Source organism: Lynx canadensis, chromosome C1 (assembly GCF_007474595.2).
Source record: "Lynx canadensis isolate LIC74 chromosome C1, mLynCan4.pri.v2, whole genome shotgun sequence".
Lineage (NCBI taxonomy): Eukaryota > Metazoa > Chordata > Mammalia > Carnivora > Felidae > Lynx > Lynx canadensis.
This window is the reverse complement of record NC_044310.1, coordinates 125,399,384-125,426,997: the sequence shown is the minus strand read 5'-3', so window position 1 is coordinate 125,426,997 and position 27,614 is coordinate 125,399,384. Positions and strand designations below refer to the sequence as shown.

General features: G+C 41.3%; 1 protein-coding gene across 3 annotated transcripts in view; it reads right to left on the bottom strand.

Moving 5' to 3' along the window:
* The window catches only part of MGAT5 (alpha-1,6-mannosylglycoprotein 6-beta-N-acetylglucosaminyltransferase), a 335,910-nt gene that overhangs the window by 91,197 nt on the left and 217,099 nt on the right, over positions 1-27,614 (bottom strand). For all 3 annotated transcript variants that reach the window (XM_030326467.1, XM_030326469.1, XM_030326468.1), the window contains 3 exons: positions 24,746-24,915; positions 21,314-21,448; positions 14,817-14,950 (listed from right to left, as the gene is read on the bottom strand). In XM_030326467.1, the coding sequence (XP_030182327.1) occupies positions 14,817-14,950; positions 21,314-21,448; positions 24,746-24,915 (439 nt within the window). The remainder of the gene's footprint in view (positions 1-14,816; positions 14,951-21,313; positions 21,449-24,745; positions 24,916-27,614) is intronic.

Here is a 27,614-nt window from a genome sequence, read left to right as displayed (position 1 = left end):
CAGCTTAAAACATCTCTTTGTGAAACTTCTAGCTGTCAAAATTCTGAAATAAAAACTGTCTAAACTTTGAGTCTGTCTTTTTTACCTTCAGAAAATGTATACGGTGACTAAACCTCCATGCTTTATGTAATCTTCTCTGAAATTCAGTTATCCAGTCCCTATATGGGCACTTCTTTAAAGGGTGAATTTTGAATCTATCATCTGAAACAACTTAAAAGGTGAAAAAATATAACATACTAAGGTAGAGTCAAAAATAAAATCATCAAAGCCCAAAAAAGAAAAGAATAACTCATACATGTATGTACTTTTGCGTCAAAAACTCCCATAGCTTATGGCTTAAACAGTGAGGGTGAGAGAGCCAACAACCTATTTAAAAAACTTGTGAGGGGCGCCTGGGTGGCGCAGTCGGTTAAGCATCCGACTTCAGCCAGGTCACGATCTCACAGTCCGTGAGTTCGAGCCCCGCGTCAGGCTCTGGGCTGATGGCTCGGAGCCTGGAGCCTGTTTCCGATTCTGTGTCTCCCTCTCTCTCTGCCCCTCCCCCGTTCATGCTCTGTCTCTCTCTGTCCCAAAAATAAATAAAAAACGTTGAAAAAAAATAAAAAAAAAAATAAAAAACTTGTGAGAAACGGTGGACTCTTTACGACTGCTTTACAACTGTCATTTGGTACTAAATCAATTTTGACATTGTATGAACAATTACAGAGACATGCTCTTCTCTGAGTTTTCATGCCAACACTTTATTTCGACTCCCCTCCCTAGTCTGGAGGTGTTAGCTGGGGATGGGCAGCCTGTAAGCGCTGGTAAGGACCGTGGAGAAGACTCAAGGCTGCACCTATCAATGGCACAGCCACATTTCACTGGCGCTGGTCAGACCTCCCATGAATCTTCCCAGGGAACGCCGAACCTGCCACAGGACACCGGGCAAGGGGTACAGGAGGGGTCATGCAGCTGCAACCTGCCCAGGCAGTGATTCAGAAGTAGCCACAGGCCCTGATGTGGCTCCCTTCCAAGGAGCTGGCCAGCAGCTGGGTACCTGCCTGGTGACATCGTCCCTGAGGGCCATGGTCTCAACACACATATTCCTAAAATCAGTTAATAGTAAGTCAAAAGTCATCAAGAGAGACTGAAGCTCTCCGAAATGACCTTTCTGTGGAGATCCAACTTCATCCCAAGCTTTGTCTTTTGCTCTGCCTGAAGATGGGGATAGAGAATTTAGCTGTGGTGGGAGGGTTTCAAAGAGAAAGTATTTACATGTCAAGGTAAATTTTAAAAATTTCATCATAGGGGCACCGGGGTGGCTCAGTTGGTTGAGCATCCGACTTCAGCTCAGGTCATGATCTGGTCCGTGGGTTCGAGCCCCGCACTGGGCTCTGTGCTGTCAGCTCAGAGCCTGGAGCCTGCTTCAGATTCTGTGTCTCCCTCTCTCTCCGCCCCTCCCCTCCTCGCACTCTATCTCTCTCACACCCTCTCTCTCTCACACACACAAATAAATAAATGTTAAAAAAACTTTTCGTCATAAGTGGGATACAGGAAATCCTGCACTTTTGGAAATTACTCATCCCAGGTGGTGAACAAATGTGACTTTGTTTTAAATGGCTAAGATTTGAGTACTGTCTATGTGCGGTGTCCTGTGCTAAGTGCTTTACAGTGACTGTTTCATTTCATCTTCATGACAATCTTTTAACTTGTTTGTACACATGAGAAAATGGGGGGAGATACTTCAACTACCCAAGTCTGCACGCGAGGAAATTACACATTGGGATTCAGAGCCACACCAGCTGGTCTCAGAGCTCAAGCTCCTTAAAACATTTTAACATACAGCCTCGTGGTCCAAGTATTTTATTTTCTGGGCTCTGTCTACAGTGGTAAACATGCTTCTGAGGAAAATAATGCTACAAGGTAGACCAAAGTACACACGAAAAGACCCAAGGGGGAAAAATGTGTCTAAGATTACCCCAGTTTCTTGAGTGACTTATGCTACATATTTGTGGGACCAAGCTGATTTTTTACATGTGACAAACAGAAGGGGATTTGCTAAACATTAACAGTAGCCTTAAAATAACTCAGAACAAGTATTTTCTTTTTTTAAGAAAAGCATTATTTTAAGTACTTTGGAAGCACCTATTTACAAATGATTACAAATCAGCCTGATGGGCTTCCTAAGCAGATCACAGCGATGATTTCTTCTAAGAACTATGGGGAGGTTAGCTTGATAATTCATTCAACAACAACCACTTTAGAGCACTCTGTAAAAAACCAGGTTAAATGCGAGGTGTTGAGAGACGACAACACCAAGAGGAGTCTCTGCCCTCACAGTTTGCCAACTACTTAATAAATGAGGCATTTATTCCTACTAAGCAATAATAAATAACATCCTCATTTCAAATTTAATTCAAGAATTTTATTTGGTCAGGGGCTCAGTCGGTTAAAGCACCCAACTCTTGATTTCAGCTCAAGTCATGATCTCCTGGTCTGTTAGTTTGAGCCCCACATTGGGCTTGGTGCTGAATCTGTTTGGGGAATCTGTTTGGGATTCTCTCTCTCTCCGCCCTTAGCCCACTTATGTGTGTGCGTGAGCACACTCTCTTGCAAATAAATAAGCTTAAAAAAATTGCATTCAGTCAAATCGACCCTTCCTTCAGTGCCTACATCTCTGAAGTCTGTCTTTCCACCACTAAGTCCTAAGCACTTGCACTAAAATGTGCAAATATTCGTTTTAAAAGTTGCTGTGCTGGCCTTTAACCACAGCTGGTGCTTCAGCGTTGAGGACTCCCACACCAGCAGGTCGCCAAGGGCAGAAACTGCAGACCCACCCTGGGCTCCTCCCTCAGCCCTTACCAAGTCCTGATGATGTTCACTTGCTCAAAAATCTCAACCCTCTTCCTCCTCTGCACCACTCTTAGTTTTGACCTTGATTCTTGTCAGGACTTCTGTAATAGGGAAGTTTTTGTTTTGTTTTGGCCTCATCGAAATGACTATTTAGGTTTTCCTGATTATGACAGAGACATAGCCTCTGTGTAACACTTTCTACTGTAAACCATAGAAAAAGATGTAAGAAAAAAAGATACCATCCATCACCTTACCACCTAGAAATAACTACCATTGGTGGATTTTTCCCCTATACTTATGACTTTTTTATCCTAAAATCAAAACTGGATCTTACTATACCTACTCTTACTCACTTACAAATGCACCATAGGCATCTTTGTGGGTTAATACCCACAGCTCATCACTGATTGCTAAATTAGTATAGTATTTCAGGGCATGAACTCTTTCCATCAGCTGGGATGCCCCATGGTTCTGGTCTGCCAGATCGCTTTACAGAACCACACTTACCCCAAGTCATGCAATTCTGTTTTATTTAGGTGGTTGGAGTGCCGCCAGTCCTGACCCCTTGGCTGTCTCCATGCCCCATGCCTCCAAGGATAGACACATAATACAGAAGACTCTACGTGACTATGGCTCATTTTGAAAGATAGGTGTGTGATCCAAGTCCCACATATCACAGCTGCCCCAAGACAAGTCAGCTACTTCAATCACCAAGCAGACACGGTGGAAGTCTAGAGCTGCAGATGTTATCTGTGTGCCCATGTGAGAATGAAGCCAGCGAATCCAGAGAAAGGCAAAGCCAAGAGAGGGAGAAAATAAAGATATCCTCCATGCCCAAATCCAGCTCAACCTAAAGCTGGTTTCAACTATTCCCAGGGACAAGAGCCAACGAACCCTTGTGACCAAGTTGACAAGACAGAAATCCAGACTAATACATCCTACAAGATGTTTAGGATCTACAAGATGTTAGGATCCTACAAGATGTTTCCAACTCGAAATCAACTAGTATTGTAGATGATCACACTCTTGTAGCTCTTTATTTCTTTTTAGAGAGAGAGAGAGAGCGCACACACAAGCAAGCAGGACAGAGGGGGCAGAGCAGGAGAGAGGGAGAGAGGAATTTTAAGCAGGCTCTGCGCTCAGCATGGAGCCCAATGCGGGGCTCGATCCCACAACCCTGGGACCATGACCTGAGCTGAAATCAAGAGTTGGACACTCGGGGCGCCTGGGTGGCGCAGTCGGTTAAGCGTCCGACTTCAGCCAGGTCACGATCTCACAGTCCGTGAGTTCGAGCCCCGCGTCAGGCTCTGGGCTGATGGCTCGGAGCCTGGAGCCTGTTTCCGATTCTGTGTCTCCCTCTCTCTCTGCCCCTCCCCCGTTCATGCTCTGTCTCTCTCTGTCCCAAAAAAAATAAATAAACGTTGAAAAAAAAAATTAAAAAAAAAAAAAGAGTTGGACACTCAACTGACCGAGCCACCCAGGCGTCCCTCACTCTTCTAACTTCTGCAGTAGATTTCTGAGTGGTCTCTGTACCGTCAGCCTTGCCCTTCCTCCTTCCCTGCTCCCTGTTCCAATACATCATCTGTGATAACACAGTATTCTTTGCAACAATCATGTAACTGTGGCAGTTTCTGGCTGAAAATCTTCACTGCCTTCTGGATGAAGCACGGGCCAGTCTACCTGTCATCCCAGCTTCATTTCAGGTCACCCTCTGATACTTCTGCTCTCTGATGACCTACTCGGGGTTTGCAATGCATGTTCTCCATCTTGTCTTGTGCTGGCACGTGTCTGGTGTATCTTTCACCTCCTCCTCCCTTGAAGGCTCAGCTCCCTCCACCTCCTAGTTGAGGGATTCCCTAACTTCCTGACACTGAGGTAAGTAGCCCTCCTCTTAGTCCAGGAAGACTTACAGCCCCGTTCACACGTTAATATCTCCCATGACAGATTGCATGCTCTTTGAGGCTGAACCATGTCTTATGCTGACTCCCAGAGCATAGTAGGAATTGAGCAAATATCTTTAGCACACACGACTAAGTCAATGGGGAATGCTTAATTAACTGGTGTGACAGACTCTTGTAGGTTGATCTACATTAACAAGCATCAGAGGTCATGCCTAAACTATTCCCAGCACCAGGCTCTTTGCACAAAAGTTCCACAACTAAAGCCTGTTCTTCGTGGAATTAACCATTTGCCAAGGTGGCTTATCACTCTATTCCAGAACCTAGTTCATGCCTCCTGACAGGTGTTCAATAAATATTTTTTTAATTGATAAACTAACCTATCTTTGAATCTAGGTCACAAAGTTGAAGATGGGAAGAAAGGAAACAAATGAGTGATGCCGAGTTGTAAAATTTTAACATCACAGGTTTCTAAGTACTATCAACTCATTCATCAGCAGCACATTTGTTGAGTACTCACTATGAGCCAGAAAACAACTTAGGCAGAATTGAGCATAGACCAGTGAATAAAACCAGCATAAATGAAGCTCCCTTTACTGAGCTTACATTCATTTGGGGACACAAAGAGTAAAATAATGCAATGTTACAGATAAAAAAAGAAAAACAATTGGTTTGGTGACCAGTATTGAAATCTAGTTAATGATATGCTGAACACCTATGGATTTTCTTTTACGCATCAAAAAAAAAAAAAAAATGCGGACTAATGAATAGAGAGAAGGGAGACATATGGATTGATAGGTCACAGAACAAGTAAAGAAAACTGTTAATTGTGGAGTCTAGGCTATGGGTTTCTTTTGTACACTTCTTTCACCCTTTTTGTATATTTGAAGACTTTGTTAACAAAGAGGGTAAGAAGAATACTGACTGCCATTCAGGATGTTGGTGCAGATTCTGATGATGTAACTGGCATCATAGAAAAAACTTTACTGAAAAATGCAGTCACATCACCCCAGAAGTTACCTGCTTTTAAAAAAACTACACAGCTAGTGATGTTATACTTCAAATTTTACCAAAACTGAATTTTTTCAAATGGTGGTGATGATGAGCTCAGAGAGAGAAAGAAAGAGAGACAGAGAGAGAGAGGGAGGGAGAGAGAGAGAGAGAGAGAGGGGGGGGGGGGGAGGGAGAGAGAGAGAGAGAGAGAGAGAGAGAGAGAGAGAGAGGGGGAGAGAGAGGAGAGGTCAGGATGCAAGCTAGGGAAACTATCATGTACAGCTGGGCCGAAATGATGGGCACCTGAACTGTTGACAAAGGCACAGGAGAGCAAATTTTTCAAGTGTCAAAAAGCAATTTAGGAGGGAATGGACTCCTCAGAAGAACATCGCTCCTGAAGGCTGAGACTCAGACAAAGGAACTGTAAGCCTGATGCTATCACTCACCGGTCTGCACAGAAATAAAAGGCAAGAGTCCTCCTGATCGAAGTCAAAGGCCAAAAGGCAGTTTGAATCACAAACAACTCCTTGGCTTGTCAGGCCCTAAAAATAAAATTGTGTATGGAAGCAACTGATCTCAGCTGAAGCCCAACAGGTTTATCATTTGCATTAAGGGAAATTGGCTCATTTCTTTAAGTCCTGTTTTGTCAGGCAGAATTTTTTGGTCTACAAGCCACTATTTCAACCGGATCATGCAAATAAACGTGACCGTGAGCCCCAAATTCTGGGAGAAATTCAGAGTTAGAATGTCAACGACAAGAAGAGTATGAAATGAACTCTGGAAATCCCAACCACATGAACAAATTCCATGGGAAGAAAAGAGAGCAACTCGAAGCCACTGGCCCTAAGAAACTTTTGTAAGGTTTTTTATTTATTTATTTATTTATTTTTTTAACCTATTTTGGAGGGGGAGGTATCACTGGCATGCAATGTTACATTAGTTTCAGGTGTACAATGCAGTTTCAACAGAGAAGCTTCTGTAATTTTAAGTTTGTATAACACATCTCACTCTTCCTTACCTTGTTGCATGGACTAAAACAGAACAGGCAATATTGTTCAATTTAATTTAACTCAATTACTATTTTATAAATGCCTACCAGAAGCCAGGAATTCTTCAAGGTGTTGGGAGTTTCAGCAATGAACCAAACAGACAAAAGCTCTATTATATGTCTCAGATTCCAGGGCAGGGGAAAAAAAAAAAAAAAGTGAAGCATAAATGTTGCCTGGTAATACATGGAAAATAAAGCAGGGAAGGGGCACAGGAAATGGGGCGAAAAAGAAGTTGTATTTAAAAGAGGGGGACTCATGGTTGGTCTTACTGCAGTGACATTTGAGTTAAAAACCTCAAGAAAGAGACATAGAAGTCTAAGGGAAGAATGTTCGGAAGATGGAATAGCTAATCCAAGGGTCCAGGGGTAGAAGCGTGCCTGGCCCACCTAAGGCACAGGGCAGGGGGCTACAGAGCAGTGAGGAAGAAGACATGGAGTAAGAGACAAGGCCAGACAGGTACTGGTGCCTTGAGGCCACTGGGATGACTGGTCTTTCCCTACAGTAAGATGCCATGTCTTTGTGAGCATCTTGGTGTCATGATCTAACTTATGTTTTCATTAGTGCCATTCTGTAGTTGGGGAAAATGGAGTCTTTTTATTCTTCATTCAACAATTATTTATCACCAGTGATGTTTACCACTTTAGGTATGGAGGACTGAGCAGTGAGTATGCTTATGGGGCTCACAAGGTAGGAATTGGGGCTGGAACACAGGTGCAAGAATCGTAGAGCAGCAGTGCCTGGCTCAGGGAGAGAAGGTTTTCTGGGGGACAGGACGCTTCCCTGAAGGATAAGCAAGGGTATATGTGTTGGGGGTAAGGGCTAGGGGCTTCCAGACCCAGGAACACACACGCAATGTGCATGTCAGAGAAAACGTGACATCCTGGAAGATGCATAAAAGCCAAGAGGAGGTGAACAGCATGAGACAGACCAGATGGTGTAAAGAAAGGAGAGGGGTGGAGGTGAAATGGGAAGGCTCTCAACTAATGCCTCCAGAATCCCAGCCTGCTCTTCTCTTAACTCCATGACAGCTCCCTGTCTTTTCTGCCCCAAACTTCTACATGTATGGAGAAATGCTGAATACTCCCCAGCCCTGACTGCAAGTGCACAATGTGAGCACCCAGAAGCCAAACTGGTGTCTTCAGATTGTGAATGACAGCCGAAATGTTGCAGGCTCTCAAAACATTAATTCAATAATTAATTAAAAATAAACCAATACAAACGGATTTTGTGTAGGGAACAGAAAATGTTCTCTGATGGTGACATGAACGGTGAGGTTGTTCAGCGGATAGTTGGATGTTACTGAAATTTTCCAATGATGGGATGTCTGGGACAAACTTGCCTGAGACCGGGGGTGAGGAATCTGGTCATCACTGCTATTTCTACTTTCAGCTATCGTATCCAGGGAAGGGGAGGAAGAAACACAACTCAGATAAAGACGTTTCACCACTGATGATGTTTTTACATAAGCCAGATGAAGCTGTGGAAGAGGGTGTCATGCAGGTAATGACAGCTATCCAAGTACGGGTAACTCCAGGTATAAGTCGTCAACTTCAGGGCTTTATTTTCTCTTGGAAATGGGACGGGAAAATGGCTTGCATTCATTTATTGAGGTACAATACACCTTGTTGGGAACTGAGAAAAATAAAAGACAGCCTTTAGGAGTTCACAAAAAGCAGTATGTACCTTAGAGCACAGACTGCCGACTGAAATAATGCCTAAATATAAGGTCAAGCCAAGTCCCTGTCAAGCCCAGAGAAAGCAGTTAATTTTCAACAAGAAACAACAAAAGTTTCCCCAAATAGGTACAAATTAGGAGCTAGTCACTTGATGGACTATAAAACAGCCTTGGAAATTGTGATTTTAAAAGCAGAACCTCGAAAAATATTTTGATCTCTTAAGTGAAGGGGGAAAAAAGGAGATACAGAATTTCATTATGTATTTACAACTACGTAAAAATATACCCACGAAAAATAAAAATAATGCTTATATTAGGGTATGGGGGGCCTTTTTCCATCAGGGGAGGCTTTTTCTGTTTTTGAAACTAGATTACCTTTGTCTTCAATTTAACTGGGATGATAGGGGAAGTCTTTTAAATAGACTCTTCAAGGAAAAAAAAATACAGTTTTGCTCTCAGAGTGATTTGAAGGAAGCAAGAGTGGGGAGGCATCTGGGGGGGTGCATCTTCAGAGACCAGCGGGCTGTCAGGGGGACTGGGGCCAGCATCCAGGGAGGGTTACGGAGGTGGAGAGAGAAGGGCAAAGGGAGGGCACTGTGGTCTCTGATCAGGGATAGCCCAAACCAAGTTGAGCTCTCAAGATCTCACTGTGGGGCAAGAGATGGCCTTAGTGCCCAGCCCACAGGCCACCCGGAGCGTGGACAAGAGGTGAGTGCAAGCACGAGGGGCCCGCCGTGAGGGAGGAACCACCAGACTTTGCAGCTTCTTGGAAAAAATCATCACTCAGTACATGTCGCCGAAAGGACTCAGTGTTGTCTGACCACTCAGTTGGTCCGTGTAGGAGCCACTCAGGGAGGCGTCCAGAATGGTCTTTGATGACACGCACAAGAATGCCCTAATGCAAACCGAATACACAAAGAGAACAGTTTCCATGAAATTCTGAGATCTGGGGCAAACAGTAAAGAAAAATCAGGTTTTTCAACTTGTAAAAACTCCACCAATTTAGGGAGGAGATGAGTTAGAGCAGAAATAGAAGCTGCTTTAAAGCAAGAAGTGTGCTCTGAATGTTTAAAAGCAAAAGCGCTCTGGTCAGGACAACCTCAGGTCACTGATCCTCCAGATGTGTCAGCAATGGTGCCTTTTCTTTTTTTATCCTCCTCTGGGTCCTTTCTGACCAGCTTCCCCAGCCTCCCTCTGCACTCCACACGTGCCCGAACACTGCTAAATCTGGTCACACAACAGCCGGACTGGAAAGACAACAGACTTCTACAAGTGCAACACTATTTCTGCGGAGCCACACTTTCCATTTTGCAACTTACTAGCAGAGCACCATCTAGTGCACCTGTAATACATGTGCAGATTTATACCTCAACTACACAGTGCCTACTATCAACCCACACAGTAAACGCTAGTAAATTTGTCGCATTAAAAAAAATTAACAATACACAAATATAACGTGACACTTCCTCATGTTCAAAGCAACAGTCTTCCCCTTCAGACCACTAGAATAGCCACATTTATCCGGAAGGTGAGGGAATGGATTCTGTGGGGATGACTATGGTAGACCGGATCCACCCTTTTGACACATGGAAAGAATGGGACCCCCTCTTGAGGAGGCACTTGAGTTCTCTGTGGGCAGGCTTTGGGAGTCACTGTTTTGCATCACTTCTCCAGCCCAGACACATCACAACATGATAAAGGTCTCAAACTGCTTAATTTCCTTCTTCATGTCCCTATTTCCTCCATTTAAGACAGTGTCATCCATGAGAAAGCTTGCCATCAACCTGTGATGTGATGGCTGAAGCAACCACAGACGACCACTTGCCTTGCTCAACTGTCTCTTCAGGACTACCAAAATGATTATATTTTTAAGTTTATTAAAAAAAAATTTTAATGTTTATTTTTGAGAGAGAGACAGACAGACAGAGCATGGGTGGGGGAGGGGCAGAGAGAAAGGGAGACAGAATTTGAAGCAGGCTCCAGGCTCTGAGCTGTGAGCACCGAGTCCAACATGGGGCTCAAACTTGTAAACCATGAGATCATGACCTGAGCTAAAGTCGGACACTTAACCGACTAAGCCACCCAAACACCCCGCTGATTGTTTTTTTTTTTATTTTTTTATTTTTTCAACGTTTATTTATTCTTGGGACAGAGAGAGACAGAGCATGAACGGGCGAGGGGCAGAGAGAGAGGGAGACACAGAATCGGAAACAGGCTCCAGGCTCTGAGCCATCAGCCCAGAGCCCGACGCGGGGCTAGAACTCACGGACCGTGAGATTGTGACCTGGCTGAAGTCGGACGCTTAACCGACTGTGCCACCCAGGCGCCCCCCTGCTGACTGTTTTTAAAGTTTATTTATTTTGAGAGAAATAGAGAGAGTACAGGCAGGGGAAGGGCAGAAGGAGAGGCAGAGAGAGAATCCAAGCAGGCTCTGTGCTCTCAGTGCAGAGCTGGATACAGGGCTCAACCTAAGCTGAAATCAAGAGTCAGACACTTAACTGACTTGACTGAGCCACCCAGGTGCCCCCAAAATGCTGATTTTCTAATTCTTTATTCCTTTGGCATTTATTAGCTGTGATTTCTTCATGATTAACAATTTTCTTTCATCAGCTCTTTGATTATCTTCAAGTACAATTTGTCCTAGAAAGGCAGCATCAAAGTTGGATTCTTTCCCTTTATTTTACAGAGTACTGAAGTGGTGCCCTGGCAACTTTGAAAGGGAGACAGATTGATTTTGTGGGTTTTCTTGTTTGGAGGATCATCCTGGACTCATGGAGTATCTGTCACCGGTTTGACTGCAGTCCTCTGTAGCTGTTCTTTGTGATTCTCAAACTACCCCATCTTTGACTCGGGCATCCTTCTGACTCCACCCCCGTTTCCTTGCTTTCTGGCATGTCAACACGTCCCATTATGAAGGTTTCCCGCGCTAGACCTGGGGTCAGCTATTTATCTGAGTACGAGGTTCCCTGTAGTGGGAAAGGTATGTAAGGGTTCCCAGTCTGAGCACCAAGGATATTCCTTACAACTGGGTTGTCTTTACTCTTGATCCTTTTCAAAGTACAGAGCTAGGAAACGTTTCCTTCTTAAAGATAAAGAATGAGTTTATATTGATACTTCCTACTTAAGCTGAAGATTATACAGTCTTTACTTAAATTCTTTAAATATTCCCCCTGATCTCATATCCTGAAAATTGTGGCTCTTGGAGTATACCTGTAAAGGTTTCAAATATCAATTTAAGTATTTCCCATTATGAATGTATGGACCAAAGACTGAGCTTTAAAAGTCACTCCCGAAGTAATTGTTTTCTCTGTGTGGGACACTCACACTCATCTGATAGATAGAACACTGGGCCTGTTTCATGTTTTCAATCTGTTTTCAGTTTTTAGTGATGATTTTTTTTTAATTACATAAAACATTTACATGGTTGCAAAGTCAAAATAAGGTACATTAAAAAAACATCTACTTTCTATCCCTGATCCTGCACACCTTTCCTCCAAGGGAGGTCACTTTCATCGGCTTGTTATTTATGCTTGCATAATTTCTTTCAAAAGTACAGGCAAATCCATACACACTAATGTACGCACACACTGCCTTCTTAGACAGAAGCGAACAGGTTGAGAAGTTGCCTTGCATTTTGGTTTTATCACATAAAGTATCCCAGTCATCTCCACAGACAGTGGGGACTGCCCTCACTGCTTTTTTTTTTTTTTAAGTTTATTTATTTATTTTGAGAGAGAGGGTGAGAGTGTAAGCAGGGGTGGGGCAGAGAGAGAGAGAGGGAGAGAGGGGATCCCAAGCAGGTTCTTCACTGTCAGTGCAGAGTTGGATGCAGGGCTCAAAATCATGAACCGTGAGATCATGACCTGAGTCAAAATCAAGAATCAGATGCTTGACCGACTGAGCCACCCTGGCGCCCCATCTGCCCTCACTGCTCTTTACAGTTCCACATTGCTTCCCTCTATCAGTGGACCATGTCATTCACTCAGTCCCCTATTAAAAACATCTGGGTTATTTACAATCTTTGCCTATTACAAATAGTGCCACAAAAATGACCTGTGCACACACCATTTTTAATTTTTGCTCACTTATCTCTGGGATAGACTCTTAGATATGACCTGCTCAGTCAAAGGAAAGATGTATTGGTAGTTTTGCTAAATTGTGACAACTACAGTCCCCCAGTTAGTACCATGCTCACTAGCAGGGCGGGAAAAGACGGACCCTCACCACTGGAATAGCTATGCTGCCAACTTTTGGATTCTGGACAACCTGATCCTTGGGACATGGTGTCTTGGTGAAGTTAAGATATGCATTTCTCTTTATGATGAGTGAGGGTAATGTGTTTTCAAATGTTTGGAGCAATAAGCTTCTTTTTCCTCTAAACAAGTAATGGCCTTTGTCCATTTTCCTATTGCATCACACCACTTTTTTCTTCAGTTTTTAGAAGCTCTTTATATATTAAAGAATACAACCCTCCAAGATAGAATTTGCTTATGTTTTTGCCCCTAGGTTCTTTTTACTTTTTTTCCAAAGGTCATCAAATGTATCCGTTTTCCCCGATTCCTGCTGAATTCTGAGTCACTTAGGAAATTCATCCCCTTCCCAGGTAAATGCGAATTAATCTATGTTTTCATTTTAATTTTAAGCAGTGAATTTCTTTCAACTCAGTTAACCAACATTGCTGAAATTCTCCATTCACAGAGAATAAAACAGGTAGTTAGGACTCTGAATTTCAACATTGTAAAAGAGAACTTTATACTTTCTGGAACACTTCCTATTTCTATTTCCTGGATACGGGCAACACCATCTTGTGGATGGCATACACATAGCATATCATTCAGACAAGTCTGGCCATTTTAGACACAACTAACATTTGATTTGATGAAAATCACTGGATCGCATCTTATGTTATTTTGTACCACCTCATCCCAGCCCCTCAAAGTTACACAACAAAGTCAAACCAAAGGCTAACTCCAATCATGCCTTACTGTACTGGCCAGCCATCTGACACCCAACATGCCATATATTAGTTTATCCCCTAAACTGTGCTCCAGGACAGGCTGCAATAGCAGGATGATCTAACTCCAGGGACAATAATCATGTTCACCATGCATGTAACATGCTCTCACAAATCCTTCTGGGCTAAATAAAATGCTTGGCCATGAGCTGATTTTTAAATCACCATCTCCCAATTGCCATAACCCTTCTTAACTCTTCGGTCTCATACCTCACATCGCAAGCATGAGTCCAATGTGTTCTTCGTGATGTTTAGTGAAACTGAGAAAAAGGTCATCTTCAGGTGACTGCAGACAAAGGGGAGGGGCAACCACATCGGGAAAAACTAGGCCACAGGTCCCTTGGGTCTTAGCAAAGCAAAGAGATTCACAGCTCAGATGCTAACTCCAGGATGAAAATCTCTGGATTAAAATCATTCTGATAATTTTGGAAAATGTGAATCTCCACTCTGAGCATCCCAATGAACTGATGTTTCACTCACGTGACTTTCATTTCCAGAATAGGACTTCATCTCATCACCAAGGTATGCGGACTTCAACCATAAATTTATTTTTGGCATGATCACTATCAAATTTGGGATTTTCCTCCACAGTCCTCAGCTAATTATAAATGTAATGAGGCTAGAGGTGATAAATTGATAGCAGCAGTAAGAAACGGTAAAAGTGGGAAAGGAACAATACGGAAACAGAAAAACGCAGATACCTACTGCTGGGGTCAGTTAGGACATCATTTTTTAGGTGTCCATTTAACACCTCCTAAAATTATCACCGCTCTTGGCAACAACGCACCTTGTGAGCAAGAGAAAGTGAGATTTTCATTGTGGGGCCTGTACTTAAGAAGCTGATTAAGTATGAAACTGAGCTTAAAATAGTTTCACTTAAAAAAAAAAAAAAGCTGACTTTTTTTCTTTACGAGGTTTGATGCTTAAATAATTAAGACTTATTTTTTTGGAAAGTGTATCTACACGAAAGACCTCATTCCTCATCGGTAATTAAGGGGACCCTATGCAGCACCAAGTGGAATGAACTGTGTTTAGTGGCTGCCAGTCCAGAGTCCACGCGAAGTACTTGCCCAAATGGTTTCCAGTGATACTTTGTGTTGAACATTTTTTTCCTCTAGAAAATTTCTAAGCCTTTTCGCAAAATGCTCACATGGCCTTTCAATTCCAATTAAACAAACAAACAAAAAAACAAAAAAAAAAAACCAGTTACTCCCAAGGGAAAGACTCCACAGCACACATTCCTACAGCTAAGAGCCCCTGGGAAATCATAACCCAAAATACATGGCCATCTAGTTTCTTTTCCCATTTGTCTTCGGTGGCATTCTGAAAAGCCGAGGTAAGGCATGGATACTCACGGAACATGGTATAAAACTGCTGTGGGTTCAGATTCCATTTGCCCCAGGGCGTCTTGTGGCCTTTAGACTGGGCATAGTTAGCATGGTTGAACTCTGGCTCCGTGCCAAATGAGTCCAGGACTCGGAGCATGCACCTAAAAGGAAAAAGCAATGTGGATAAAACTACAACCTTGACCCCGAAGTTCCGAAGTTAAAAGTTCTAATCCCTCCTGCAGGGACAGCCAAAAATGGACAAACACTTTTTAATTGTTTTTAATGTTTATTTATTTTTGAGAAAGAGAAATAGTGCCTGTGTGTGGGTGGGGGAGAGGCAGAGAGAAAGAGAGGAGACAGGGTCTCAAGTAGGTTTCACAACGACAGCAGAGAGCCCAATGTGGGGCTGGAACTCACAAACCATGAGATCGTGACCTGAGCTGAAATTGGGAGCTTAACCGACTGAGCCCATGGGGTGGCCTAATAAATACTTTTAATCAGAAACCCTACTGGGCAGGCAGTGAGAGACTCCAGAATACATATACCAAACATCGCCATGTGTGACTTCTGAGCCCAAACCATTACAAGCAGATCCCATCTGCTCCAGGTTAGCGGACTAGTTACAGAAGATTGCTCAGATACCAGCAAAATAAAAAGTCCCATGATAGCTGGCATTGTAGACTGCCATGGTCCCTACTGTACCCCTAGCTAAGGCTGAGCATATCATGGTACCTATGAGCAGTTGTTGAAGAAACAAAGAATTACCATTTTTAGAAGTGGCTTTGGTCTGAATATTTGTGTCCCTCCACCCAAATTCTTATGTTGAAATCCTAGTCCCCAAAGGTGATGGTACTGGTAGGTGGGGCTCTGGGGGTGATTAGGTCATGAAGGTGGAGCCCTCATGAATGGGCTCAGTGTTCTTAAAAGAGATCCCAAAGAGTTCCTCTGTCCCTTCCAGCAGGTGAGGACACAAGCAAGAAGTCTGAGATGTGGATGAAGGAGAGCCTCACTCAACTACGCCAGCACCCTGATCTTGGACTTCAGCTTCCAGAACCGGGAGCAATAAATGTTATTTCTAAGCCACTCAGACTGTGGCATTTTGTTACGACAGCCCAGACAGACTAAGAGAGAGGTTTTAGTCTCCAGAAAGCACGAGGCATACCTTATCTCTTTCAACAGTCACTTATCATTTTCATCAATTAATAAGAGTATTTAATTTTAGGTAGAATTTAGAATCTCACTCAATAGGCAGTGTTGATTACAAGTATTTAACGGTAACAGAACATTACCCTTTTCTTCCAGAGCCTGAAGAAGTGAAATTGAAGATGTTTCATTGGCTTTTTCAGCAAAGTGTTCAAATTTGGTCAGCCCAATCTTCTCTACCACTTATTTTAAGATCTTTATGTCAAAATTTTTTTTTAAAGCAGTATTTTGTGACATGAAAATTAGATGAAATTCAATTTTCAGTGTTCAAAAATGAAGTTTTCTTTGAACATGGCCATGCCTAATTGTTTACCTATGGTCTATGACTACTTTTACTCACTAACAGTTAACTTCAGTAGTTGCCACAGAGACCATGTGGCCAGCAAAGCCTAAAATATTTACTACATGGCCCTTTACAGAAAGGGCCTGCTGATCACTGCTTTAGAGTACTCAGAGTGACCAATCCCAATCCCAAGAAAGGAATCGATGCTGAAACAGAATTTACTGAATTTGCTTACATTCATTTCATTACTGATTCTCAAAACATTAATGTAAATTTAGCTTGTGCCTGGCCAATAAAAATAGCTCTGTTTTCTGTGGTTATACATCCTCAAAACTTCTGGATGGCTGTTAATGGACCAATAAGCATAAAAGCAAATACATTTTAAAACCCACATTTTAGAATCAGATAATAGCAAGTGAGTTCTAAGTATCAGATTCCATTTATTTCTTCCTTTTCTCACTATTATGAAGGCATTCTCTCAACTTTTTTTTTCTTTTACATCACTGTGTGATTCAGAAAAATAAAATGCAAACATCAGATTGGATTTTCCAGAAAAATCAAGAGTAGACTGCCATTTTAGTGTGAGGATTTTCTCATCAGAGATCACCACCATTTGTTTAGACAAGGAAGGGAGGAAAAGGAAGAGGGCAAAGGAAATACAAGCCGACCATACAAAATGTTTCCTTATTTTTGATTCCTGTGTGGCTCTCAAGGAACATGCTACCATTACACTGACAATTTTCACAATATCACAAAGAACACATCTTCAGCCTGGCAGCCAAGAAGTGGACAGAAATGGAAGCCCACAGTACAGGAAAAAGAAAGCTAGGGACCCAAGAACTGACCAGTGTGTGTTTTCCCCATTCTCTGAATAGCTCGGGAACTTCCTTTACTCTTAATAAAAGATTCCCATTCCTTAACTTATATACTCTTTAATATAAAAACTTTTATGTAAAAAACAAGAAAAAAAAGAAAGAAAAGAAAGGACACTTGGGTGGCTCAGTTGGTTAAGCATCCAACTATTGATTTCAGCTCCAATCATGATCTTATGGTTTATGAGATCAAGCCCTGCATTGGGCTCTGCACTGACAGCATGGAGCCTACTTGGGATTCTCTCTCTCCCCCTCCCACAAGCTCCATCACACATGCTTGCTTTCTCTCTCTCTCTCTCTCTCTCTCAAAATAAACATTAAAAAATTTATATAAAAATCCCTTTTTAAAATTTAAACTTCTAACATTAATTAACCCTTTAACTTATATTTTTAAATAAGATACAAAAGCCACTGGTTGAAACCAGTGCATTTTCTTCTGCGAAAGATGGCATCGTTCAGAAAACAGCAGGGATGACAGTGCTTGCTCTGTAGAAGATCGTTGGAGAAGAGTAGGACACAGAGGGACACACACTGACAGATGGAGCTGCTCAGCTCCTGTCGAAGGGCCAGGGCTGGGACTCAAAGATTACAGTGCTCTGTGCAGGCACAGTGGGGAGAACAGGTCACCCTTATCATGAGAAACCTTTGTCTTGAAGGCTTTGGCTACTTCTACTCATTTGCAATCGACTCTAGCAGGGTATATTCCTCTCTAGCTTTGGCTTGTTATTTTAACTTTGTGTTTTATTGGTTTTATTGTGAATTTGGATCATTAAGATGAACCCTGATGAGTAAAGAGGACTGGTAGGAGCCTAATGCCTGCAAGCCCAGACTTAGACACAGTGCTATTGATGTTTGGCTTCTTCCCAGCAGAAAGCCATAGAATGAATGACTGAATGTCTGAGAAACTGGTAATTCTACATCCTTATACTTAAGCTTTGGTTTGGGAATCATCCATTTTTTTTTAGCTGACCTGGGTTTGTTTTATAAACCAGAGGCAGGGGAATGATCTCTGTGTACAGCAGAGAAGCTTTAACATTATAGTTTTGCTTCTTTGATCACATTCTACAGCTGTGTGTTTGGAACTGGGTTTGTGCTATTAATATTTATGTAGTTCCTCTAATGCCTTTTGTGTGTTTGAAGCATCAGGAACAGCCCGATGACTTAAAAAGATATTTGCCTTGCTGCCCGAGGCAGCTGGCCTCCTTCTAACAGGAATCGCTGCAGTAATGCCAAATGACTCCTGGAACATTCTCTTAGCTGCAAGCCACACTACTATAAGATGGACGCTCACAACTTCCTTGGCAGGACCTACTTTCTACTTTGGAGTTTGATGTAAAATATGGTTTATCTTGGGGCGCCTGGCTGGCTCAGTCAGTTGAATGTTCAAGTCTTGATTTCAGCTTAGGTCATGATCCCAGGGTCATGGGATCAAGCCTCACTGAGCTCTTCACTGAGCGTGGAGCCTGCTTGGGATTCTTTCTCTCTTTCCCTCTGCCCCTCTCCCCCACTCACATTCTCTGTCTAAAATAAAGCAAAAAAAACCCATGGTATATCTTGTACTATTTGTGTTTCACTTTCCTGTGTGTCCTCAATGTCAGCTAAAAACTCATACGAAGCAAAATAGTTATGAGTTTTGCAGTCCCTAGGTATACTAGTTGCATGTAGGCATTGGGTTTAACTGAATTTCTGGGTCCCCACATAAACTGGACAGAATTTACAAATATTTTTCTGAACACCTGGGTGGCTCAGTCGGTTGAGCGTCCAACTTTGGCTCAGGTCATGATCTCACAGCTCATGGGCTCAAGCCCTGCATCGGGCTCTGTGCTGACAGCTCAGAGCCTGGAGCCTGCTTCTGCTTCTGTGTCTCCCTCTCTCTCTGTCTGCCCCTAACCACTCACATTCTGTCTCTGTCTCTCTCAAAATAAATAAACATTAAAAAATTAAAAATTTAAAAAAAGTATCTTCCAAGATCAACAGGACTCAAGGTTTGCTCCTAAATGAAAGATCAGAGTTAATGGATTTAAGGGAATTCATACCATCTACCATCCACAAAGATGAATTCAGACAGTCTTGAAAATGTCTAATCTTCAAAAGGGAAAGAAATGGGCAAGTAACTTTCTAAAGGACCTGTTTGGTCTTTGGATGAAATCTTACCTTCATCACATAGCAAAGACCGCAGGGCCAAAGTCCTAACAGACCTCCTGCCAGCTAGTATCACTAATGTGGATAATTAATTAAAGAAAGGGAAGATAAATATTACACCCTTCCATAAAACCCCTCTGAGATGGTCCCTTTTCATCCACAAGTTTCAAATACCCATCAGTGGTAACCATTTTAATAATGAACAGTCCTTTTTAATTGACCTAAACACTACCACTGAGGACACTTTTCCATCCCAACAGCCCTTCTTAATGGTGAGGATATGTGAGTCTAGAGATGCCCGTAAGGCCTTGTTCCTTTTGCACATCTACCAGATGCCTGCCATTTGCTAAATGCCAGAGAACAAGAGCTCTGCTTTTCTTTCTTTCTTTTTTTTTTTAATACTGAAGCTAAAAAGGGGGAAAAATGATTATTTACTTACATGGCTTATTAACCAGAAAGAAAGATGGTTATTTCCACATAACTGAGAACAAATGTGATGAGAACATAACTGAGATGTATGAAGGTTTCAAGGAAAAAACCAAAAAGAACAGGAAAAAAGGGGTGCAGAAGGTAGAGTGTTATCCTGGCCCAAACCAAGATTCTGCTTTTGCTTTCTCATGAAACTATATCCAAAACAAAATGAAAAATACACAATCTCTTCTCACTGAATCCCTTTCCTCTGTCACTGAGTATTTCACTGCCCAGTGAGAAAAATTACAGCTACTGACAAGAAAATTCTACAGAAAATGGGTGTTTTCTCTACTGTGTTTTGGAGAAGATTCCTACTATTTTGACTTTTTATTTCCTTTGAATTTCTAAAGGACTTGCAATCTGACATAAGCTTAAAGTTAATAAATAATGTTAAACTAGAAACTAACCTGAAACAGACCTAGTTCAAGTCGTTAAGGATTCAATTACTGGTTAAGTTAGAAGAACACATCAAAACATCTCTTTACCCAAAAACAATAAAAAAGAAACACATGGAGGAATTTCTAAGTCATGCTAATTGAAAGATTTTCCAAATGTTTTCTTAGGAATTTGGTTTAAACTGTAGATCAACATTCACTATCAGTCAAGTGGTACTAACATCATGCTTTTTAACCAAATTTAGGTACCACTGACACCATTAAATAAAATATGATGTTTATTTACATTTATTGTAAACTTTGAGAGACCATAAATAAAAGTCAGTACCAGCTGTAGTAAGTGGAAGCTAACAAAAAAAGCATGCTTCTTCAAAAATTATTATTAAATTCAAACTGGATACTTTGCCTAAGGCTGAAACTTACAGCTACACTCATTTTGTTAAAAATGCACGTAAGTGTTACAAGACATGCTGGAGGTATGGTAGCATCAAACTAAACCTTTTTTAGAAAGATTGGAAGAAAATGGAAAAATTGGTAAACTTCATTATGTAATTCACTGTTATTTAGTGCCATGCTTGTGCACGATGTAAAATCATTTCAAACAAAAAAACACGGCCCCACTCCCACACTGCAGAGAACAATGGGTTCTTCTCTGAAGTGATAAAGACGTGCACTCAAGTCATGCTCAGCAGGGGTCTTGTCCTAAAAAGCGCAAGACCCCAGCATTCAGACAACGTATTCACAGCTTTCTCTTCCAAAAATGACAACTGATGAGGGAAAGGCGAAGAGAAATGAGTCATCCTATCAAATCTGAGGAGCACAAGAAGTGACATTTTCCACGTTTTATCCGAATTGTTACTTAAACAAATGAGAATGGCGTAGGCACACTGAGAGAGGTAAGCTGAGCATCAGGGAAGGTAAAGAGGAAGTTGGACCCTTTCTGTTCTCTAAAAGAAATCAGTGAAAAGAATGAATAGCCTTTGAAAGTATAAAGTCACTGTGGAAAATCTGAATTTCAATTAGGAATGAGAAACCCGCTCCACACTATCCAAAAGATAATATTTGATAAGCTTTTTCTGTCTGTAACCATGTTACCCTTGTTAAAAAAATAAAAAATAAAATAGCTCTATAAACTTTAGGACAGCATGTAGCACTTACTGGTAGTGCACCCAGGATGGTCCAAGAGTTTTCTTGAATTGAGCAAGTCCCACAATATCAATATAAATGAGCTCAACGATTCTGTCTCCTACAGTTGGGCAGCCAGATCGGTTTCCTACAACCTTCTTCATTATTCTAGGAAAAGGGCACAAGAGAGGAAACATAAAAAAAAATAATTTATTTCAAGCTAACTACACTTAGCAACATTAATACCCAAATATACCTCCCAAGAATTTTGTCGGGGAGGATGGCATAGCCTGTCTCAATCTGCTGCCTATCCAAATTCTACCCACTCATCAAGGCCTATCCAGAGCCCAGATTCTGACTCTGGCAAAAGCAAATAGTGAGGCACACACACACGCGCGCACACACACACACACACACACACACACACACACACACACACACACTTTGAAACTAAGGAAGAGCTGGCTCTGAATCTGTCTCTACTATCTAAATCCACTAGCAGCTGTGAGATTTCAGACAAGTCACTAACTTCTCTGGGTCTTTCCTTCTCATCAAAAACAAACAAACAAAAAAACCCCAACCTACCACAAAACAGGATTTGTTACAGAAAAGACAGTAAGATAGCAACCTGTCAGATATTCTTTGGGTGGTTACATGAGGCATTAAGTAGAAAGTGCCTAATGTATATCAGATACTCGTTGAGTTGTGACTCTCACTTTCCCCCACATAATCTGTTCTCATTACTCCAGACCATACTGACCTCCTAAATGTCCATTTCTAGCTGCTACAATATAAACTTCTATACTGTCTTATATTGTTTCCTATTTTTTTTCTGTGTCAAATTTTCCTTCCAAGTAGACTGTATTACATACCTGGCACCATGGCTTATGGTTTTTCACTACCCTTTCTTCCATCCACCCATCTCCTCACCCATCCATAGAAACCCACCCTTGCATTGAGAGCACCCACGTACCTGATTGTATGCCAACTTCAGACGCGGGAGAAAAAAGTGCTAACCAAACTACACTGCCATTCACCCAAACATCAGTCATCACTGGTGCCTTTTATCCCTGCCCACACCCCATAACTGTCCTTCACCGAATTATGGCAGTCCTACTTCAAAGGAGGGCTCTGCTCTGCAGCTCCACACTGACACTGCTTCAGGCACCCTTCGCCTGTCATCTGGCCTACTGACCTTACAAGGCTGTGTATTTCTTCCTGAGAATTTGAAAATACTTCTGTACACAGCCAGGTAGTGAATCCTCTCATCTTTGCAGACCACATGTTCTCTGCCTCAACTATACAACTCGGCCCTCATAGAATAAAAGCAGTCTTAAGCAATACATAAACAAACAATCTGTGTGGCTGTGTTCCCATGGAAACTTAGTAACAAAAACAGGCAGAGGACTGCATTTGGCCCGCTGAGCCAGAGTTGGTAGACTCCTGGTCCACCTTGTCTCTTTAGGGGTTCCCAAACTTGTCTGCACATTGGCATTACCTGGAGACATCAAGATACTCATGCCTGTGTCCTATCCCCAAAGATTGTGATTTAATTAGTCTGGGACATAGTCTGGGCTCTGGGAGTCTATAAAGATCCCCAGGTGATTCTAATGTGCAGGCATATTCAGGAACCGCTGCTCTATGTCGCACCCATAATTCTCTTCTTAAATAAAACACATCTGGTCCCATCACCAATGCTTAAAGACCTCTATAGACTTCTTGACCAACAAATTAAGTCTCTGCCTGGTAGGCCCTTATTAAGCCTTTTCTGATCTCCCTAGGAAGCAATTGTCCCTAGGGATCCCACATTCTCCATTTATTCACCCATTCATTCATTCATTCATTCACCCCATCTCTCATTTGCTCAGTAAATAGTCACGAGCATCCAATGGGTGCCAGGCACTATTCTAGGTGCCACATACACCATAGTGAGCAATATTCAGTTTCTGCACTCCCTTGGCTTACATTCTAGCATTCATGCCTCAATTAGTACTAATCACAGTGCAATTAGTGTAATTATTCTATAATATATTAGCTGTGATTACCAAAAGATTGGCATTTCCTTGAACACATGCTGGTCATCTCCTTACATCCCAGAGCAAGAACTAGTGCACAGAGAGCACTAATGAACGACTACTGAATGTACGAATGCATCTACTTCATGGGTCATGTACACAACATGTTTTAAAGTAAGCAGGAGGCAGCACATGGAAGGGACAAGGGTGGTGTTTAGGGGTTCAGAAGATCTCAGGTTGATCTAGATCCGAAAGAAGCATTGTAGTACAGTGGTCAAGAACACAGTCATAGGATAAAACTCAAATCCTAGCTCTCTCACATGTTTTCCACGTGACCTTGAAAACCTTAGTTTCCTCATCTTTGAAATGCAGAAAGCAATGACACTTATTTCCAAAAGTTTGTGCTAAGGGCTGAGTAATATAGAATACATGAAATGCTCAGTATCTGATGCACAGTAGGTGCTTGACAAATGTTGGCTGTTACCAGTCATCATCAATATTCCAGTTGTCATAACTGTTGACACTACACTAATGCCCTTATCATGGTTTTAGCATATAGAACTCATTTAAAATATGACACTGTATCATCTTGCTGATATTACTGCTTTCACCTCAACACTGCCATGTATCAGGTGTGTGGACTTTGGACCTAACACATGTGGCCTCTCCGGGCATCAGTACCCTGGACAATAAAGTAGATGCAGGGTGGGATATATTTTAACACCCTTCCAGCTCTAGAATGTTCTCTCAAGGCATTTCATCTGGAACATTTGACACTGCAACACAACCACTTGGCTGCTGGGTAGAAAGTCTCCGTGAGCAGCTATCCAAAAGGGATAGCTTTTGGATAACCCCCTCCAAGGGGGTTATAAGCATTCCTGCCTAGCCAGCTGTGTCAATCTAAAAAGAGATTAAGAGAGGGCTAAAGCCAGAAGTAGGTTTCAGTGAAACAGAAAAGCCAGGTAGAGTGAACAGAGTCAGACTAGAAAGTTGGCTTTACTGAAAAAAAGGATGGAATCAGAGCTTTCAAGAAACTCATTCTACCCAAATTAAATTATAAAAAAGGAACCTGCTCTGTTGTAAGATTTAGAAAGCTTGAAGTTGAGTAGGGAGTGGTATGAATTTCAGCAAGAGACAGGGAATTAGGAAAGTCAATAATGTTTTCTGGTGCACATGTTGGAAGCACCTGTAATAGCAAAGAATAAGCTCCTTAGTTTGAATTTTCTGGCATTCATTTATGAAGCCTCTGGAGCCTGCAGCTACAATGAAAACATATTATCTTTTTCACAGTGTATGTATTTAGCTCCTGAAAATAATCTTCTTATCTCCTGTTTAGTGAATTATCACTTTCATTTTCCTCCACAAGAAATTACACACTAATAGAGGGCTTTAAGAGTTTACAATTTCTTTTTTGTATTCTGATTTTAAAATTGAAAAGTAATCTCCTTACTCCTTGAGCTCAGCCAGTGAAGCTGAAATCCTAATGTCATGGCCCAGTAAGTACAGAGATGTAATTAAATCACTCCACTGAACTAATTCACCAAGAGGGCCACCACTGAAAGCTGTCTCTGCTATCTTAAATCCAGATTCCTTAGTCAGGAGTCCCAGGTGAACAAGGACCTGAAAAAAACAAAACAAAGGAGAGGCATATATTGATTCCTACTGAACCGAGTACAAACTCCATAGTAACACACCAAAAGCAATCAACCAATTCTAAAGTATTGTTTACGTTCTAATGAAATAATGTGCCGTAACATTTTTCTAGAAAGTACCCCAAAAATGGAAGGAAATAAAGTCACTACTGCCCTTTCTATGGCTATGAATAGGAGATATGGACAATCTGTTTTGAAAAATAAGGATATATTTGGAGAATCAGAATTAATGGAGAGTAAGCCAGAGCAATAAAATATCGTTTTAACAATATTGGTTTTTTTTTTTTTTTCCCCACAGCTGGGATATTTTTAAGGTTTTAACATAAAAAATTTCAAACATATCCCAAATCAGACATGACAATGTAGTCAATTCCAACATACTCATCACATAAATTTCACAGTTATTAACTTATGGCAAATCTTATTTAATGTATACCCTTCATTTTCTCCCAACCACTATAGCTTATGGTGAAGCAAATCCTAGAGAAGATACCCTTTCATCTGCAAATATTTCAGTTTGTATCTCTAGAAGGAAAAAATCTTCAGTTAAAAATATAACGGTAACATCACTATCACCCCTAAAAAACTATTAATTCCTTGATATCATTCATTTTCCGGCTAATGTTTATACTTCCTCAACTGTTCCTTTTTTTTTTTTTTTTCTCCCAAGGGCAGTTTTTAGAGTCAGAAGTCAAATAAAGCACATAAACTGTTAATTGTCTCATTTACGTCTTAGGCTTCTTTAACCCCATCCTTTGGGGGTGGGGAGAGTTGTCATTTATTTGTCCAAGGGACTGGGTAGTATTTCCAGTAGAGTCTCTTACACTTTGGATTTTGCTGATTATACACCAGACTCTTCCATCCCTTGTATTTATAGTAAATTAGTAATTAGATCTGCAGGCCTGATCAAACTCACATTGGATGCTTCTGGCAATACTACTGCATTGGTAGTGCTGTGTACTTCCGCCAGTGGGGACATCGTGTGTCTCTGGTGATGTTAGCAGCTACTGATGATCACTAACTAGATGCATTAATCCACAGGGGTCGCAAAATGGTCATATTCTATCACTCCTTCTGTACTTACTAGCTAAAACATCCCCCTCTCCATCAACTATTTGGTTCTGTTGAAGTACAGTTTACATAGAAAAAGCCTGGTAAATACTTGACTCTTGCCCTTCACTTACCGGTTTTTTAATTACCAATTTGCTCTTTAGCATACTCTAAAGACCATCAGTGAAATTTTTTAAAGGTGTCATTATCAAATCATGGATAGAAGTATATTTGGTGTGTTTCAATAAACCGTAGTTATAATCCTTATGGATTATCACATTGTCCCTTCTTGCCAATGGGAGGCTGTTCAAGTTGGCTTCTAAGTTCTTCTGACATAGTTCTAGTAGGCTTGGAGAGTTACTTTGCTCTCTGGTATGACAGGTGTCCCAAGCTCATCATGTACAACTTCTATCTCAGACCTTCACCAACAATTTTTCCAAGAACCTCTTGGAACCTCCATCCAGTGGAGATGATATCCAAAGTTCAAGGTCTAGAGACTAGGGGACTCTGGTTGATCAGTGTCCATAGCCTTTTTCGATGGACATAGCTGGAAATTTATGTCTCCTCCAGGATAAAACAAATCATAAATTCATTCTGGTACTTCCCCTTCAAACTCAGGATTATAGGATCTTTACACAACATTACCTTACATATGTTATTTCCTCTCTCCCACACTGAAAATCCCACTTCTCAAGGATACTAACATAAGTATTTTGCTTTATTCTAATATGCTCAAGGGATTCACAATGAGAATATCTACACCATCACCAATTACACAATTAGTAAAACTCTTAAAATATTTTGCAGTTTTTTGGTCCTTTGTGATACTCCTTCAGACATGCTGACTGTGCTCTAGTCACTAAGAACAGCCCTTCTCCGTGTGTTTACTGCAAAACTGAGTATGTAGTCAGTTCATGTTTTCTTTTCCTAGTAATTTTTAGGTACGGTTTTCTTGTAGTGAAATTTTGTTTTACACCATGTAAAATGCTTCTAGCACCAAATCTACAAAGTAAGATGTGTTTAGATAAATCTAGTTTCTATGCCTCCATGCTAGTCCCTCTTTCCCCATATTTGACCCTTTTTATTGTGGTACAACATATGCTAACACAAAATTTAACGTTTTAATAATTTTTAAGTGTATAGGTGAGTGGCATTGAATACATCTACAATGTTGTGTAACCAACACCATTATCCATCTCCTTTATTTTTAATTTCATTAAAATTAAAGGATAAAAAGTTTATCCTTCTATTTTTAACAAGATGAGGAAGCATAAATGTAATACTATATATAGGTCATGTGTGCGTATGTACAAAACTTTACGTATACTTGTAGGTATACAGATATATACAATTCTTCCTTTTAAAAATAATGTTCACATTTCTCCACCTAATATTTATTCCTCCAACAATATATCCTAGAGATTATTGCATAGGATTATATAAAAATACTCTATTTCTCACAGCTCACCTGGAATTTGGACCTCAGACTCTTCTACAGAGGACTATTTGGTACCTGAACATTTGGAACTGCTGTCTCATAAACTCAAGGAATCTAAACTAAATGGAAGCAATAAAGTATGACTTGGGGTTCCGCAAGTTCATCTGTATTTCCTTTTC